A 17,378-nucleotide genomic window follows, 5' to 3' on the forward strand; every position below is an offset into this window, starting at 1 on the left:
GCGTTGTGCTGGTAACATGAAAGGGATAGGGACGGGGGTGAGGAAAGGAGATGTGGACCAGCACTGTGACAGTTGCGAGTTATGCGTATAAGCCGCTGAAGATATTTCAGTGTAAGCTTAGATTTGTTAAAATATGATTTAGTGGACATCCCCTTCCGTAGAATCTGCTAAAGAGAATACACAAAGAGAGTGAAAGGGAGGAGGGATGGGCAAAGAAAAGTATTGAAGCAGAAGCAAGACGGACAGAGGGAAGGAAATAGTGGACAGATGTTGTTGATATCTATCTTGATGACAATGGCAGGAAGAACAGTGGTAGTACATTTCAGAGCAAGTCTTGACTGGTACTGCCGTTTATAGATCCTGACGTCTTCTCAGGTCTCTCTGAAATTGACCATCCTTCCTTCATATTTTAAATCCATATTTCTCGTGTATCCAACCAATTGCATTTTATCCATTTGTCTCTAAGAAAATCGACTTGCTTAATATCTATAGTTAAGATTTCTGGTTCTTCCACCAAATGGTCAGTGCAGAAATTCAGTGTCCTGGAGAACAAACATTAGTGCTGATTGTGGCGATATTTGACATAGTGGCGAAGAGGGTCACTCTGACACTACGAACATCGACGTCCACAGGATTAAATCGAGACATGTGATATGCACTGTGCGTAGTTCAAAACACATGCATCCTGTGCGTAGTTCCTGATGGGTGTTGGTTGAACTGCCAATCATTTCAGGGCCGTATGCCTCTCGATTTTATAACATTCGTCGTTAGGATTGACTAACATGGACCTCCATGTTTTCATATCTTCCACCATTGGATGGTTCCTTTACTCATTCCTGTTTACTTCCCAAGATTGCATTTTGTCAGTTCAGCAGAATTGTCTGTAACCTCAGGCCTAGAACGGTCATAACGGCAATGAAACAATAGCATGTAAGCATTGATCTAATGTTTTCTTTCAGTGAAAATTGCTTTCTAGATCACAACGATTCGCCTGGCAAATTTTCATGCATCAGCTTCCGGAATTCTAATTGCCTATCGCCATGTAATGGAATGTGCAAATGGGTTTTGATGAATGGTCATAGTTATTGCATTTAGGTACTTACTACTTCCATTCTGTTCCATCTGGAACCGGAAAATGTCGTCGGTTTCTCGGTTATCTTCCTTACTGCCCTAGCCACTAATCTTCATCTGCAATAGCTGTTCCACTGAAAAGTACAATGAGAGAATAAAGCGATGTTGGTACTGCTTCAGTTTGGTTTGTTGTTTCCCCCTGATATTTGCATACCGGCACTTTAAATAATGGGGAATTATGATGAATGGAACACGGATTATCTTGAATTTATCACTGTGAACTTTTCCTGTTTACGGATATTTTAGCACTGCTTCCTTAGTTTGCTTACAAGTAGACAAGTCCAGTAAATACCTGTTCCATAGAATTCGTCATTATCTTTGGATGATATTCGAAGATAATTGAAACCTTTAGGAATAGATATTTAATCACTTGTACGGATTCTGTAAACTGTCGTAAATGGAATCTTCCGAATAAACATTCACTGACTTGATTAAAGGACTATTTTCCGAATTCATTACACTTACAGTTTCTGACTTTAGTCCTTTGTGCAAGCAATTCATTAGTTCATTATTTTGCATCGGTTGAGTGCTATAGTTGCACAGTAGCTCCACGAAATTCACGCTAAACATTCTTTATGAAGTGGTAGTGGTAACATTAATGATCCGATCACGACGATGCCAATTTTTTTACGCTAAATCAAAAGATCCCAAGACTGATTAGAAAAACAGTTCTTATAACAGATATCATGACCCAAGTTCTTCCGGAGCCTACTGCATAAACATGTTCGATATGCCAGATGTATGACCACTGGATGATCGAGCAATTCCCGTAGCTATAAAAAAAGTTTACGAAAGTGGCCCATCAAGGTGTCCGTAATAGTAAACCTAAATTCCCACTGCTATATATTACTTTTTAATTGCGAACAAATTTATGGTTAGTATTTCCCGAATTAGTCAACTGTGCTGCTATTAAGATTAAGATCTAGTCATCCAAATTCCATCATCGCAATTTTTGGGTACTCCGAAAATTGAAATGTCGGAATTCCTCAAACAGTTCCATCATTAATGGTGTTTATTCTGAAATGTCTTATAGGAAGGATGAAATTACTTCACCTCATTTCTCTCTAATCAAACCATCGTCATGTTAGTCTTTCAGCTTGCTAAATTTGGAATTCAGTAAAAAATTTATTCACAATGGTCTCAGATTTAGCAGCTCTTAATTTAATCTAAAAATGCATTGTTGTCTGATTCCGTTTTCCCAAACTATTTTAAATCTTTTTAAGAAAAAGGTGTCTTTCCTCTTTTTCCATCTCTATTTACTTGTTCATTTCTTTTGATGAATGTTTGCAGCTGCTGGATCGGTTTCCCAAGAAGATCAGGACAGAATGAACTCCATATCAGATGGATATCATACTTCTTATTAAATTTCCTACTTCATCTGTTTCATTTTTTGATATCGCACTGTAAATTGAGTTCACTGTTGCTGTGGACGGTTAGTTCCCTGTCTTATTCTGTATTGCCTGAAAAGTGTCTTTGCAAGTTTGACTCAAATGCATCTGAGAAGGATGAGTCGGAAAAATGCTGAATGAGAGCAGTGTGCCTCTCCTCCCGCTTTTGAGTGTAACGATACCGCTCGATCTCCCTGCGGTTCTTTCTCTTATCGCTTTACCGCTGTAATCTTATTGGCTGAATTTTGTTGGTAAGTTGTTGACAATGAGCATGTTTGTGCCATATTGCAGAAATTCCCAAGGTATTCAGTACTTGCCATTTCATTATTAGGTTGTTAGTGAAGATACGTTTATATCGGTCGAACTCATATATAACCGTAATGAGAATACTCATCGTGTGTTTATTAGTAGGCTGTCAATATCATTCTCCTCATGCAGGTTCTGTCGGCCTTCCACTACTGTGGAATAATCTGGTGATATAACCATGGTGTAATGCATGAGGAAAAAGTGGTTCAGTTATGGCGCAAACGCAGCAGATGCAGCGCATGTGTTCTCTAGTTTTCATCAAGTTCAAAAGTAAAATTAGTTTTTATTTGCCTTATTTTTTAAATCCATCGTAACATTACATTACTAAATGTCAAGATTTCTTATCATGAGAATCTGGGACGCACCATCAGTGATTACTTTTAGGTTTGTAGAGTTCGATATAAAAAAAGTTACGCCCCATGTCTTTCGGATCTCCTGCCAGTATCTGTCTAGTTATTTCATTTATTTGGGTATATTATACTCTCCTCCATGCTTAATTCTTTCGAAGGTGCTATCTGTTAAACATTCCTCTCAGTATATCTTCTGTTTAAGTTGTCAATACCTTTAGATATTCTGGCCTTATTCTAAAACACCCGGAGGTACCTTTTAGTTTAAGAGGGTTGGTTTTCCTTATTAAATATTCCTAATCGAAAAGCATTAGCAATACTTCCACACGAACGAAACAAAGATAGTTATATGAAAAAATGGCGTAAGGAGTGCTTGCTGTTGGATGCGAATCTTTTATCTTATTTCCGGAAATGATTGAAAATCTAAAATTCCTTGCGTGAAAAAAACTTGTTTAAAGTAGGTGGTAAGGTGAAGATGTTTGACATTGCTTAGTAGTCTAAGGACGCAATGAAATACACCTTATGCAGTGATATTGGCATCGCATTTCTTCAGCCCTTTTGCGCCTTCTTTCGTTCTTTTAATGTCTTTGTGCTTTTTTGTGTATTTGCACTTCCTGAATGTCGTTATTGTTCTTCTGAAATGGGAGATACTGTAATTGCTGTGTACATTATGCTGTGTTTGCAGTGGCTGGGAAGTTCGAATTCAGGTGGTCGTGACGATTGCGAGACAGAAGCGATTTCGCTCGACAGTTGCGCAAGCGTTTTGGAGCCGTCCTATCTTGAAGGGTTAGCCACCTTTGATGTTCCATTGTGTCATGTGAAATTTTTTAGGGAATGGGTTTTCTGAATGTAAACATGACTGGAAGTCAAACGAGCTACAGAAAATCAGCTCAGTGCACAATTTGTCATAAATCCTTCAAACCACTACTCTTTATTCCTTTCTTCTGTCTCCGTGAAATCTGCTTGGTCACGGTCCAGAACGACTATCATTATTGTCGCCGCCAAAATTTTCCGGCAGAAGTCGCTAGAAGCAGTTTACCTTCCGGAGTATTCTACATTTCATAAGGCAGACATTGATATCCAATTTTTTTCGAGTTAGAAATGGGAAAAATTCCCAAATTACTTACATATGGTCCTTAGCACTCAGTTTCATGATAAGCACAATGGGTCTACAAGGAACAGTGGGACCATTATTTGGTGATAATTTCCGATGAGGTTGTCTGGACACTGCTGTTTCAAAAATCTATGGTCGATATTGAAGAACCAGAAATAAACAAGAAAAACGCTGAAATGCTAAATATTAACATAACGAAGTGCAACTTAGCAAGACAAAAGGGTGCAAATAGCCTTTAATTTAGACTATAAAGTAAATTGGACCATATGGAATTACATTAGTTTTCGTGATAATTTCTGTTTATTTTACTGCTGGCTGTTGCACTCACTCTCCATGCAATTCTCCGTTACGAGTTGTTTCGCCAAGAGACTCTACCTCCACTACAGTTGAATCCTTTGGGAAATGATGTATGAGAATGATTTTTCTGGCTTTCGTTTTAACTTTTTCCTACTACTTGTCCTGTTAAATATTTGATTTCTTTTTCGAAGTTACACTTGAAACGATGAATTCCCTTTGTTACTTGAAAGAACTGACAGTTTTGGTAGATTACAGATGAAGAAAAATGTGATTAAAAAAAAAAAACATAGTTATGGATTCACTGAGAAACCTCAAATGAATTATTCATGCACCGATTTCCTGTGGTCTATATTAAAATTTAAAGAGGAATTCAGTGAGCAGTGAAGATACGTAACTTTGGATTGCTTTGTCAAGTTCAAATTTATATTGAATTTCAGCGTTTATCCAACTCCCATGGCTTCCACTTCTGCTGCATCCGAATTTTACAACGTTGACATCAATGACACACGTTTGTGTGTTTTGAAGCGCTATCAAAATTTAAGGATAATCGGGTCTGGTGCACAGGGTGTCGTATGGTAAGTGGACAGATTTGGAATCGAATATAAGATTAAAAATCATGTATCAACCCCATCATGAAAATTAAGTTCATTAGATGCGATTAGGAATTTAGGAGCTTATTTGTTGGTATCATAAAATAATTTGGTGGAAAGCCAGTTGTTCAAACGAACTAGTTTCAGGTAGATTTTAGAAAGTTAGCATCATATATCCTTCCCGTAGTCACTGTTACAGTTTCACAGCACCTACTTCAGGTCAGAACTTAAATACTTAGATGCATAAATTTCAAATTAAATACGTAGTTTTGAAAAGGAATTATAATTCGAAGCTTCCAAAGTAGTTACAAAAATGCATTTATTTTTAAATTATTTGATCTTTTTTACCAAAGATTTCTTGCTTTTTCTTTTGAATTTCAAATTAGAAGGAAGGACCGGTTACTCATTATAATTTGTTGTCAGAAGTCATTTTTGACTTTTGAATTTTTCTGATTCCAATGAATAAAAAATTGTAGTGCTGCACATGATACTCTTCGTGATGAGCAAGTCGCTATTAAGAAGCTGAGTCGTCCGTTCCAAAATGTGACGCATGCTAAACGAGCTTACAGAGAGTTCAAATTGATGAATCTTGTCAACCATAAAAATGTTAGTTTGCTTTTAAAATATTCTGAGATTCCACTACCTTTCCTTCCCCACCGGTTCTCGGATTAAAGTGCAGAAGTTCATGTATTTTCCATTGTCATCGATTTTGTGCGCAAATGTAAACTGATCATCTAATTAAGTCGTATGTATTGTTGTTTATGATTTTTAATCAATATCTGGTTACTCAAAAATGAGCGAAGATTACTAAAGACTATTTACTTTTGTGAAAGTGTTTGGTATATTCAATAATCTTTAGAAGCGAAAAAGACATAAGACTCCAAGTAATACATTTTCAGTTATTTTTCATCTTTTTCCCGAAGGATTTTTTTTCCTTTTTTTTTGTTAGATAATTGGATTGTTGAATGCATTCACACCTCAAAAAACACTCGATGAATTTTCCGATTTGTACATAGTAATGGAACTTATGGATGCTAATTTATGCCAAGTAATCCAAATGGACTTAGATCATGAAAGGATGTCCTATTTGTTGTATCAAATGTTATGTGGTATCAGACACTTGCATGCTGCGGGTATCATACACCGGGTTATTTTTATTTACGTTAACCTCTTCATGACTCTTTGACTCTTTGTTATCTTTGTTATCAAGAGTAGCAAAAGGCGACGTTCCTAATTCTTTAAAAAGAGTGGAAGATTTTGTGATTTCAAAAACGGATGGATGGTCGAGGGTTTCAGACTGAACACCGTTTGTAAATCTTCCCTAACTGATATTAGTCACAGTCCTTCGTATGAAGTCTAATAAGTATTTTTGCTACTTCAGTGTTATAGCTACTTGTTTCTAATGAAAAGTTGTTTAGGATCTCAAACCGAGCAATATTGTTGTTAAAAGTGATTGTAGTTTGAAAATATTGGATTTTGGTTTAGCGCGAAGTGCCGGTGATTCATTTATGATGACGCCATATGTTGTAACACGTTACTATCGTGCACCTGAAGTTATACTAGGGATGGGATACAAAGATAATGGTATGTTTTTGCTTCGTGCTCCATTCAGGAATTTTATAGTAATTTGGAAGTAATGACTAACCTCTTCTTTAAATAAGAAAGGCGAGATCATGTATATGTATATATATATATATATAGTAGGGTTGGGAATTTCTAGGACTTTTTTTCACATAGCGCAGATATGTTATTGATTGCTGGATGCCATCAGTCACTCTTATCCTTATTCTTGAACATTATTTGTTTTACTGAAAGAGAAGATATTTTGAGCTGAGATGAAAATGAAACAGTCCCAGTGCATGAAAAGAAATGTGTTAAATAGCAGTGGGGGTAACCATTTGTGTTATAAAATAACGTGCATGGCTTCTTAGTTTGTTTTTGTTCGAAGATATTGTTCGAAGATTTTCGATACACAAATTTATGCAGATTGCTGCATAAATTTGTGACATATTTTCACCAAATTTCTTGCAAGTATCATCCATCACATAAACATAATTTCATTATCTAGCATTTAAGGGTCTAAAAATTTTTCGATCTGATTCATTCAAAATTTTCAATAGTGGAGAAATTATGTAATACTGAGTAAAGAAAGGAAAGATCTTACCAACAGTTTCTTCCTAAATGCATATCGTCTATAAGTCAAACTATGAGATACAGTTATATATCTATCTTTGCGTTTGAAAACAACGGTACTGACAGCAAGTCTTGGAAGTACATCTTCTTTGGATAACAATTATCTTTGGACAGTTTTTGAGGTACTTTTTTATTTTTAGTGACTATAGGGGAAAGATCATCCCACAAAGTCTGCTTTTAATCAACTTCATCAATTAGAAACGACAATCTGGCGAAATCACCCAACTCGATAACACAAAACGACATCACGACACCTGGCTGCACATGTGGCCGCTACCATGTATTTCACCACCGCTTTACTCTTCAATCCCTAAAATCTAGATGCCTCTGGTTCCTTCACCCCTCTTTCTCCTACTCCCTTTTTGTACTTCTCCCTTCCTTGAAAAACATTCTATGTAATCATCTTTCGCAAAATGTGTCGAGAATTTTAGAATTTTTTTAGCAAAGTACTCGTACTTTTTTTGACTTAGGATAATTTAAAATACATCAAATGAAGTATTTTTAAAACTTTGGACGCGGGGAAGTCGATGGAATACTATAATACAAAAAAAACGAAAATTTGTGGACGAATTCAAACTTTTAACTCGCAAAAATCATCCGGTGTATGATGCAAGTTTGCCTGCCATCATGCAATGCATTGTGTGTGTGAGTGTGTATGTATGCGTGTGTGTGTGTGTGTATGTATACGTGTGTATGTGTTTGTGTATATGCGTGCGTGTGTGTGTGTGTATGCGTACTGTGCTGCTATGCAGTGTACGTATTTCCAATTAAAAAGGTCCGCGAAGTGCAGTTATTACGTTGCACTGCGGTGTGCTTGATTGGAAGAATACTTCTAAGTTTGGCGCATACAAAACACACTCTGTCGACAGACACACTTCAGAACAACTTAATTAATTTCAAGGTAATATCTGCATGTGGAGATTGAAAAGCTTTAAAAAAATGTGATGTGAACGTACTTGGCTGATCTGTTGCTTAATTGTTGTTAGCTAAAGAATGTGTGCCTCGGCAGACATTGTTCTGGCACTAGTTGCAGTTGATGTTTGGTCAACGGGCTGTATATTCGGCGAAATGATTCGTGGTAGTGTATTGTTTCCGGGCAGTGATCATATTGACCAGTGGACCAAAATTGTTGAGCAGCTTGGTACTCCTTCACCGATGTTCATGCGTCGCTTGCAATCAACTGTCCGAAATTATGTGGAAAATCGGCCCCATTTCCTTGGTTTTCCATTCGATAAGCTCTTCCCGGATGAATTATTTCCAGCTAGCAGCAGTTCTGACTCACGACTTACTGGTATGCTATTACTTTATTGTGTTTCATATATTTTAGTTGATATATGGTCGATTGGCTGTATTTTTGGTGAACTCATTCGTGGCCGAGTTCTTTTCCCTGGTACGGATCATATTGACCAGTGGTCAAAAATCATTGAGCAGCTGGGAACACCCGGACGAGATTTTATGCAGAAGTTGCAAGCAACTGTGAGGAGCTATGTGGAGAATCGTCCTAGGCATCCCGGTCTTCCATTTGAGATTCTCTTTAGTGATAATATATTTCCAAAGCCAGCAACCAACAGTGCACTTTGCCGTAAGTTTCAAAACTACTGCTGAGGCACAGAAGAAAAAGGTTTCTAGGAAATATCTCAGCTTGAGTTTCTAGTTGTAATGACCGGAGCAGTTGTTTGTGGTCAGGAAGGGAGCAAGGGAAGATTCCCGAGATTTTTTTTATGTTGCAGATTTATCAGGTATGCTTAGAATAGCCATTGTACATCCCTCATTTCTTACATTAGCTGGCTATGACATCTTTTGTTGTATTTAGAAAAAGAAAAAAAACAGGTACACTAGGGAATTAGAGCTTGGTGAAATATGAAGTAGAAGCTTAACACTTCGAATTATACCTTCTTCCATTAAAATGGATACCTGGTAGTCCGAAAATTTTCAATCCAGATCATCTACACTTCTTATTCGTATTTTAATATCGCAGCACTTGAGTAAGTAGACATCTCTGTTTTGTCTTTTTAGCAGCGCAAGCACGTGATTTGCTGTCGAAAATGCTGGTGATCGATCCCGAAAAGCGCATATCAGTGGATGAAGCTCTGAAACATCCTTATGTTTATGTGTGGTTCGACGAAGCTGAAGTTTATGCTCCACCACCAGAACAATACAATCATAGTATTGACTCGAGAGATCATACAGTTGAACAGTGGAAAGGTGAAATGTTCAAATTTATAAACATAAGTGTGTGTATTTCCAGATTTATCGCTCTTTTTGTTATCACAATTTTCAGTTTGTTTAACTTTTTCTCGGTAATTAAATTATTCAATTAAATTAGTGAAACCGCAGTTTCGTCTGGCCGACGTTCACCATTGGTTTAAGATAACTGATGGGAATAAATATATGGGAAATTAATTTGAAAAAAAGAATGAAGAATTTTAGTACGTTTTTTTATAGGCACGATTATGATGTCCTTACAGACAGTTATCGTATAATACAGTCGTTTTCGTAGTTGTTTACTTTTGTGGTTTGAAACCGACCATTAGATTATGTTGTATAGGATTTTGTTCATACTTATCTCTCGGGTCTTTCAAGAACAACCATTATTTGATTAAGTTGTTTCTAATTTAATATTCAGTCGCGTTCATTCTACGAAAACTGATTGAAATGGGAGGGAGTGCCTATAACATTTCTAATTTTAAATGAACATCTCTTCAATGATCGAAATTTTGACGCGATTAAAAGGACATGCAACTTTGCATACTTTCTATAGTATTTTATGCAAAACAAATGCTAAAGTATTCTTTTTTTAGAACTAATATTCAAAGAAATCATGCACTACGAGCAAACGCATGACGAATATGGAATAAAGAAATCGTTAAATTGTACATCAGCTGCTGCACCATCGTCTTCATCATCATCATTTCAGAACATTGAGCATGGTGATTGCTCAACAACTGGAAGTACTCTGGTTACAAATGGCTTGTGACATTTGTAGTTTTCTATCCATTTTTGTTCTAGTCACTTTATCAGTCTTTATATTAATTAGGAGATACGCCATAGTTGTTAGGTAACTTTATGGTGGGGAGTCTTTGTGTAGGGATGCCTAATAAACAGGATTCACGAATGTTGGGAACAAAGGTGGCAGATACTTTTTATTTAAGCATTTATAATGAAGCCTGTCTGTCAGTTTTATGTTAACTTTATGTGGGTTTATGCAAAAATAAATAATGCTTATTGGAATTCTATTCCACTAAAAGTACTTGCACACTACTGACTGCTGTTTTATGCTTGGGAACTGAGATAACAGTTGCTGAAGACTGTCTAAATGCTGATATTGCGATAATGTTTTTCATGCGTATACATTCAAACATGGACCAAAAGTTGCAAAAATAATCTTTAAGTGTTAGGAAAAATCAAAAGAAATTCTGTTTTGTGGAATAACTTTGAAAAATTGAGATTTGTATACTAAACTGTTGTAGTCTGCAGATTTGCGCAATCAATTAAGTAAATTTGTAAGATTCAGTTGTTGGAAACATAGTCATTAGATAACTCGTTGCTTGAAAGAAGTCTCTTGATTTGAAGCGCAATGAAATGAATATTTCCATGCTATTTTTGATTGGCTGGACTGAAGATGCATACTCATTCCTGCTGTTTATCCTTAAAATTTGGTTGGAAATACAGATCGGTCACTTCTTTTTTGAGGAGGGATTCTGGACGGTATGTGCGTGATATAGAACTATCAGTTAGAGATTGGTGGAAATTAGAATTGTGAAGAAAACTGGCATCCCTGATGCTTTTTCTGGGCTCTTCATCTTCATTTATTTTCTCACATTTTTTGATCTCCACCTCTGTTTCTTCAGCCACATTATTCATTCCCTTACCTACAGTAGTTGGTTGTCCTAGTTGGAAGAGTTTAAAATCTCCTGAGATTCAGACGTCAGAGTAGTCTGATAAGGGCGCTGAATCATATGTATGTTCTGGGGAAGTCTCCCTTTGACACTTTAACTACTCGACGGAGAGCTTCTTAATTGTGAACGGTGAACTCAATGACTTCCAGCTTGAATGACAGTTATGACGAAGCTTAATGATAAATATGCATGAAAATATCTGTGTCGTCTTAGAACCGCTGCATAATTTTTTTATCGATAGGTGGCATAAACCAAATTCAAAGGTATTTAGACGATTCATGATAGAAGAACAAGTTACGAACAAATTTTGCATTTTAAGTTTTGTATTTTACAAAAGAAAGGAAGAGAGGATGAACTCCAAATAATATAGATAATACATGAATGATTTAGCATGTAGCACGAGATGAGATGATAAATTGTACTTGACTATAGATGCCATCTAAAATTATCACCATATTTAAATATTACTACTACTAGGTGTCTATTAAAATATTTTATTACAAGTTGAGAATCCATCTGTTAATTTCACTTTCTTTTAGCGTGCGCCATTATGAACATTTATTAGTATTGAAAAATGTTGCTGAGGATAGTTGGAATTTTCTTGACTAATTAGCAAATTTCACTGTGGATGCTTGCTTGTCTGCATACTACAAAAGATTTCAAATATTAGAAAATAATTTCTTCAATGATAATTTTCATGTCTTAAATAAAGAACCTCATAACAATTATATCACATTGGTGCTACGGCTCCATTTTTTGCGGCAATTTTGCTGATACTATCCATAACATGTGCTTCGAAAGTGTCCCGATAAAGTAGTGATACGGTATGCTGGTAAATTTTTCTGGTCAGGTGGTTTAGGAATTTGGCTTTAATTAAGCTCAGTGATGACGTGACGTCCGTAGAAAGTGTTGTATCAGCGCCACCTGGTGGTAGTCCATCAAGTTGCGGTTGTTTTTGAGCGTCGAATACATCTTTCTGAATTCCTCCTTTTTCCTCGAGAATTTGATAAGGAATGAAACTAATTCTTAGAATACCAAAACCAGCCATGATTTGAGGTGATTATTTGTCTTATTAAAAATAAAAAAGAGTTTTTGAAATTGTCACGAAAATTCCTTTATTTTGTGGTATGGGAAAAAAAATACTTGAGCAATTTTGCATACCTTATTGAATAATACAATGAAATGAGATTTTTTCAGTGTGAAATTATTGCACAGCTGTGTGAATATAGTGACACATTCATCCTCTACATTCTGAAATTTCGGCTTTTTTTTCTACAAGTTTATAATCACGGAAAAAATTTCCAGTAATAAGCTAGATTGCATGCAATGACTTTCCCTACCTAGAAGAAAAAAACTGGACTAAAGCATTACTGATAGGCGCTCTCTCCGAAGTTTGCAAAATGCAGTTAAATCAACAATATAAATAAGAACGTTTATGATATTGTAGAATTTGTTCCAATTTCGTCGAGAATATTCGCAGCCACCGATGTCCACAATGCTACAAAGTTTTCGATGTTTTTCAGCCGAAATTTATATTGCTGTATCATGTAGAGAGATCATATCTTTATGATATGTCTCATCGGCATAACTATCTTCTGATGAAGAATATTACAATTTGAGAAGCTAAAGGCTCACTTAAGATTTGACGAAACAGAGGAGTTGTATATATTATAGTATATTAGGAGCTTTTCTCCTTTTGTACTCATTCCATCGTAAGTATAACATTTAGTAGTCCCTATTAAAATGATAAGAAACCTATTTAGGACAATGCAAGAATCCAGATTATTTTATTTGAGTTCAGAATTTGCAATTAAAATTAAGAGTATCTACCTGATCGATGCAAATGAAGTACGGTAATGTATTTGGTCGATTCCTATTGTTGGTGCATACGAATTTAAGATATCTATTTCAGTCGGAATATAATCACTGGCTGTGATTCTTTCAATATTATCGAAGAAACTTCAAAACTCAAATTATCTTCATAATTTCAAAAAATAAGAAAGAAACTGTATTGCGAGATGTGATGATAATTTCAAGAGCGAACAAGTGAAACTTGATAGAGACTACAATCTGCAGTATCTGGAAGCTTTAAATGAAAGACGGGCAGATATAGGAAATATTAATTTTCAAGGTATATTCCCATGATTTTTTCGTCAAAAATTATAACATTGTACGATAGCAATTATTTTTAAAGCCACCTACTATTGAATATTTTGGACAAGCGATAATTTATGGCAAGTTCGAATCAATTTTTGTATTGTACTGTCCTTCGGAATATCTTTAATTGCTCGTAAGCAACGGCCACTTAGCTCATCCAGTGTCTTGTTCGCCAAGATAATATCAAAATTTTCCTGAAAAGGATTACAATTTTGCTGAAAAAACCGGAATTTTCAAGACTTCGGGACAAAGTAGGCATTGATATTAAAACAAGTCAGTTTCACAGTTTGAATAAATTCCGTTTTTTACTTGTTGATATGGAAAGGTTGCAGAGAAAAAAACCCTCTGATTAGAAATATCCAAATCCAGTTCTTTGCAGGCTTGGAGGATGTCATTGTATATTTGAATTACATTTTGTAATAAAATTCTTTGATAGAAGCGTCTTTCCAATGGTTTACATTTCCCGCACAACCTAGAAAAGTAGGAATTTTTAGATGCAGTGAAAATGTGAAGTTTATAAAAGAGACCAATGTCTGCCGTCTCTATTGTCGCATTACTAATGAGTTATGTATCATCTATCTATACAAAATTAGTAAAACATCTTACTGACCAAACAATTTCAGTTAAGATTTAGAATCAAACCCTTTTGTGAAACGAATTGAATGGAAAGAAGTGGATTGAGAAGAAACAGAAAATGTTGGTATAGCATTTCAACTCAACAAGCTTAGGGAGGGCCAAACTTAAAGCAATGTTCTACGAGGTGGCATGTTTCTGTTTCGAATTCTTTGGATCACGGATGTAATACTTCTCGAATTTTCACTTCATCATCTTATTGATGACTTATTTTTGATGATAACATATGGAAAATATGAACAGCACTTTGCTGGAATCAATTTTATTCAAAACAAATACTGTTTTCGCTGCACCTCTTAAATTTGAACAAATTTTAAGCGCTTCAATTTAATACCTTTCGAGTCGAAAACATGATCTGAAACTGTTTTCGACGATTAGTTATTTTTCACTAAAAGTTATGAATAAAATTTAATTATTATCAAACCTGAATTGTCGGAAAAGTGTTGTTTTTCCTACAGCTGCTGTACCTGCAAAAAAATGTTTTTTAAAGAAAGTAATTCAAGCTAGCACAGTGAAAAGAGAAGAAAGGAAGAAAAAAGAAGCTAAGATAGAAAATCACCGGATAAAAGATAGCACTTCAAATTTCCGAGTGGAACATTTACAACCGCAACAATTATCCGTTTATATATTTGTAACCGAAATGTATTAAGTATACTTGAAAAGTATTTTGTTAAAGATTGCGAATGACGAATTCACAGCGATAATGAACGGAAGAATTTTACAATGAAATAAGTATTCTTATAATACAAAAACAATCCTACAGAATTCAAATATTAATTTGTTCGTATGTCTACTCTGCTTATATTATTTCATTTTTGAAATCATGCAATATTATTGCATCTTTATCACTATTTTTATCATCTTTTTTCTATTTAAAAAGACATAACTTGATTATTTTATGTTACTTCTAAAAATTCGATTACATTACTTATTATTTCAAACCACTTTCTTTCAATTTCTATTTTCTAATTTACTTGCATTGTTGATTTTCTTGTGCATTATCATTTTAAAAAAGAAGAAATGCACCATAATTACTTCTATTTTGCTTCATTTTTCAAGACTACGTGTTCCAATCGTACTAATCATTCTATATCCTCTAATTATCCTCTAAAGCCTATATTAATACTTTTCGTTTTAACAATGTGGAAATTATGAAAAGGAAGTGAAATGATATCGCAATATTCATTCCGCAGGATTTTTAAATTAAATGAGTCGAAAATACCAGCGAAATATATTTAACTGTGAAAATCATGAAAACTCTAGGAAAGGTGAATATGGAAGAAAGAAAGAAGTGGAAAGCTGACGGATATTACAACCTAAAATTTCTGATTTAAAAATTATGAAAAAGTGCGAAAGGGGAAGTGGAGTAAGGAATACAGAAATGTTATGATGATACTCAAATTGATAAAATCATAAATGGACTTCAAGCCTGTCCTACGTACCAAATTCTGTGGCTCGGGTAAAATGAAAATAACGCAGCAAAATGATAGGATCTTATGTCATTCGGATTGTACAGTACTAATTATAAAACGGCATGCAAAACGTTCATATTCTAACCGTATCCTAACTTCTCTTCTTCATTTCATCTCTGACTAGTTCCATGCTTCGCAAAAAACGATGAGCAAAGATGAAATCTGTCGCCAGATTAAGGTAAGTTGTCAAGGCTGTTAAAAATACAACTTATTTGCTCAAAGTGTTATTTTGAGGAAGTTACGGTCTATCAAAAAAAAGAAAAAATTATTTTGAAATGTTGCATGTTTACATGCAACATTTCAACAAACAACTGACGACTTTCAACTATTGGAAATTTTGGTCTCTGACGATTAAAACTTTAAGATCCCTGTGAGTTAGAAATCCCTTCCCACTATTTCTTTTCAAAAACTGTTCGAGAAATAACCTTTGCTCTTTAAGATGGGTAGATATACCTTCCTCACAAAACATGAAAGCTTGTTAACGGAACACCTCATTTTAGCTTATCATCCATCATCTTACTAGTGCTTTCTGATAATCAGTTAATAGGATTTTGAATCAATAGAAGGTAAGGAGATTTCGAGCTTTTTATTCGACTCATCACAAGCTGAGAAAATTGAACTCGGAATGTCACAATGAGAAACTTCGTCATTCATTTTTTAATCCTGTTTCTCCATAACGTATTTTTTCTTAAATAATATTTAAAGGTATTTAGTATTGGCTAATATAAAGTAGAAAAAGTGGCACAATTAAACAAACATCAACTTATTTGAACAATTCATATATGTGTATTATTGATAGGCTCATATAACAAATTTTATGCTGTTGCCAATATTTTACAGGATAGTCACACTTTAAATCTGATTAACAGTTGTCAGAAGATAGAAAAAACACACCTCAAGTTGGCCAGGAATTTTGCATCACTTAAAATACTTCTTCAAAATGTAGAAGCCCTACCTAAAATTAAAATGTTGATCTTAGCAATGTTGCTTGACGAGTTGTCAGATTGAACCGGTAGAGCAGAACGTTGTAACAACGATGGACGAGAACCCATTTGACGTAAGAATTTTCGATAATGCAGTCTCTACCACTGACTTGAGCAGATAGAGAAGGCAATAACTGCTGGATGAAAATAAACTTTCCTTGCTCGGAGTAATACACTATCACTCTTTCAGTACGAACTGAGTTAATTTGTAGCTTATACGCGCACATGTACACATCCACACAAATATATAACGGAGAAATATAAAGAGATATCTGAGTGGACACTTCCGATCTCACACATGCTCACACCCCACAGACAAATAGTTTCCTTCATCAAGCAGTAAGTCATCTTTAAAAGTCGATATTATGCTGTCTAATGGTTGATGCAATTAAGTTGCAATATCATTTTCGTACCTTTTCAGTGATAACTTACGATTGCGGTAATCAAAATGATGTCCGCCAATCTTCTCTTGTAGAAGCACCATTGAAAAAGGAGATCGATTATTATCAAAGACGTCATAAATATGCGGTTGTGCGACTGACTGCTTACAGCTTTCCCACTACTTTATCTTCTACTACTAAACATATTGTGCTGAAAACGTCAGATACCAGACCTATTGGAAGAAAAAAGCGATATAACAAAATGTGATGACGTCTGCTGACATTCTTTAATCACACAAATAGTTACGAATCCAATCATATGTACTGATGTTATAAGGGATAATTGTTGTTTGGCCTGTTCTTTTACAAAATTATCGCACAGTGCTCACCCTTCTTTCTTCTGAAATGTGTTTAAGATGTAATTTTAATGTGTTGTGATATACTCCAAGCGAAAAATTTAAATGAAATGATGCGAACAATGTGAATGA

The 17,378-nt window shown here is 35.1% G+C and overlaps 2 protein-coding genes across 3 annotated transcripts in view; one reads left to right on the forward strand and one right to left on the reverse strand.

Moving 5' to 3' along the window:
- The window catches only part of LOAG_17611, a gene marked incomplete at both ends in the record, with an annotated part of 12,149 nt that extends 1,646 nt beyond the window's left edge, over nt 1–10,503 (forward strand). Inside the window, 9 exons of one of the 2 annotated variants that reach the window (XM_020450270.1) lie at nt 3,858–3,958; nt 5,021–5,158; nt 5,650–5,779; nt 6,123–6,320; nt 6,592–6,757; nt 8,400–8,657; nt 8,694–8,948; nt 9,383–9,571; nt 10,168–10,343. In XM_020450270.1, the coding sequence (XP_020306077.1) occupies nt 3,858–3,958; nt 5,021–5,158; nt 5,650–5,779; nt 6,123–6,320; nt 6,592–6,757; nt 8,400–8,657; nt 8,694–8,948; nt 9,383–9,571; nt 10,168–10,343 (1,611 nt within the window). Of the gene's footprint in view, nt 1–3,857; nt 3,959–5,020; nt 5,159–5,649; nt 5,780–6,122; nt 6,321–6,591; nt 6,758–8,399; nt 8,658–8,693; nt 8,949–9,382; nt 9,572–10,167 lie in introns of both variants that reach the window. The other variant, XM_020450271.1, reaches the window with a different exon arrangement.
- Nucleotides 10,504–11,964: 1,461 nt separating this feature from the next.
- LOAG_02974 (hypothetical protein) lies at nt 11,965–12,362 on the reverse strand. Its single transcript, XM_003138511.2, has one exon. The coding sequence runs from the start codon at nt 12,311–12,313 to the stop codon at nt 11,996–11,998; it is 318 nt and encodes a 105-aa protein (XP_003138559.1). The 5' UTR covers nt 12,314–12,362; the 3' UTR covers nt 11,965–11,995.
- Between the last annotated feature and the right edge of the window lie 5,016 nt (nt 12,363–17,378).

Source organism: Loa loa (assembly GCF_000183805.2).
Source record: "Loa loa unplaced genomic scaffold supercont3.102, whole genome shotgun sequence".
Taxonomy (NCBI): domain Eukaryota; kingdom Metazoa; phylum Nematoda; class Chromadorea; order Rhabditida; family Onchocercidae; genus Loa; species Loa loa.

What these genes read in the sequence shown, in the direction of transcription:
- LOAG_02974 (XM_003138511.2), bottom strand. Translation starts at nt 12,313, where the DNA reads ATGGCTGGTTTTGGTATTCTAAGAATTAGTTTCATTCCTTATCAAATT.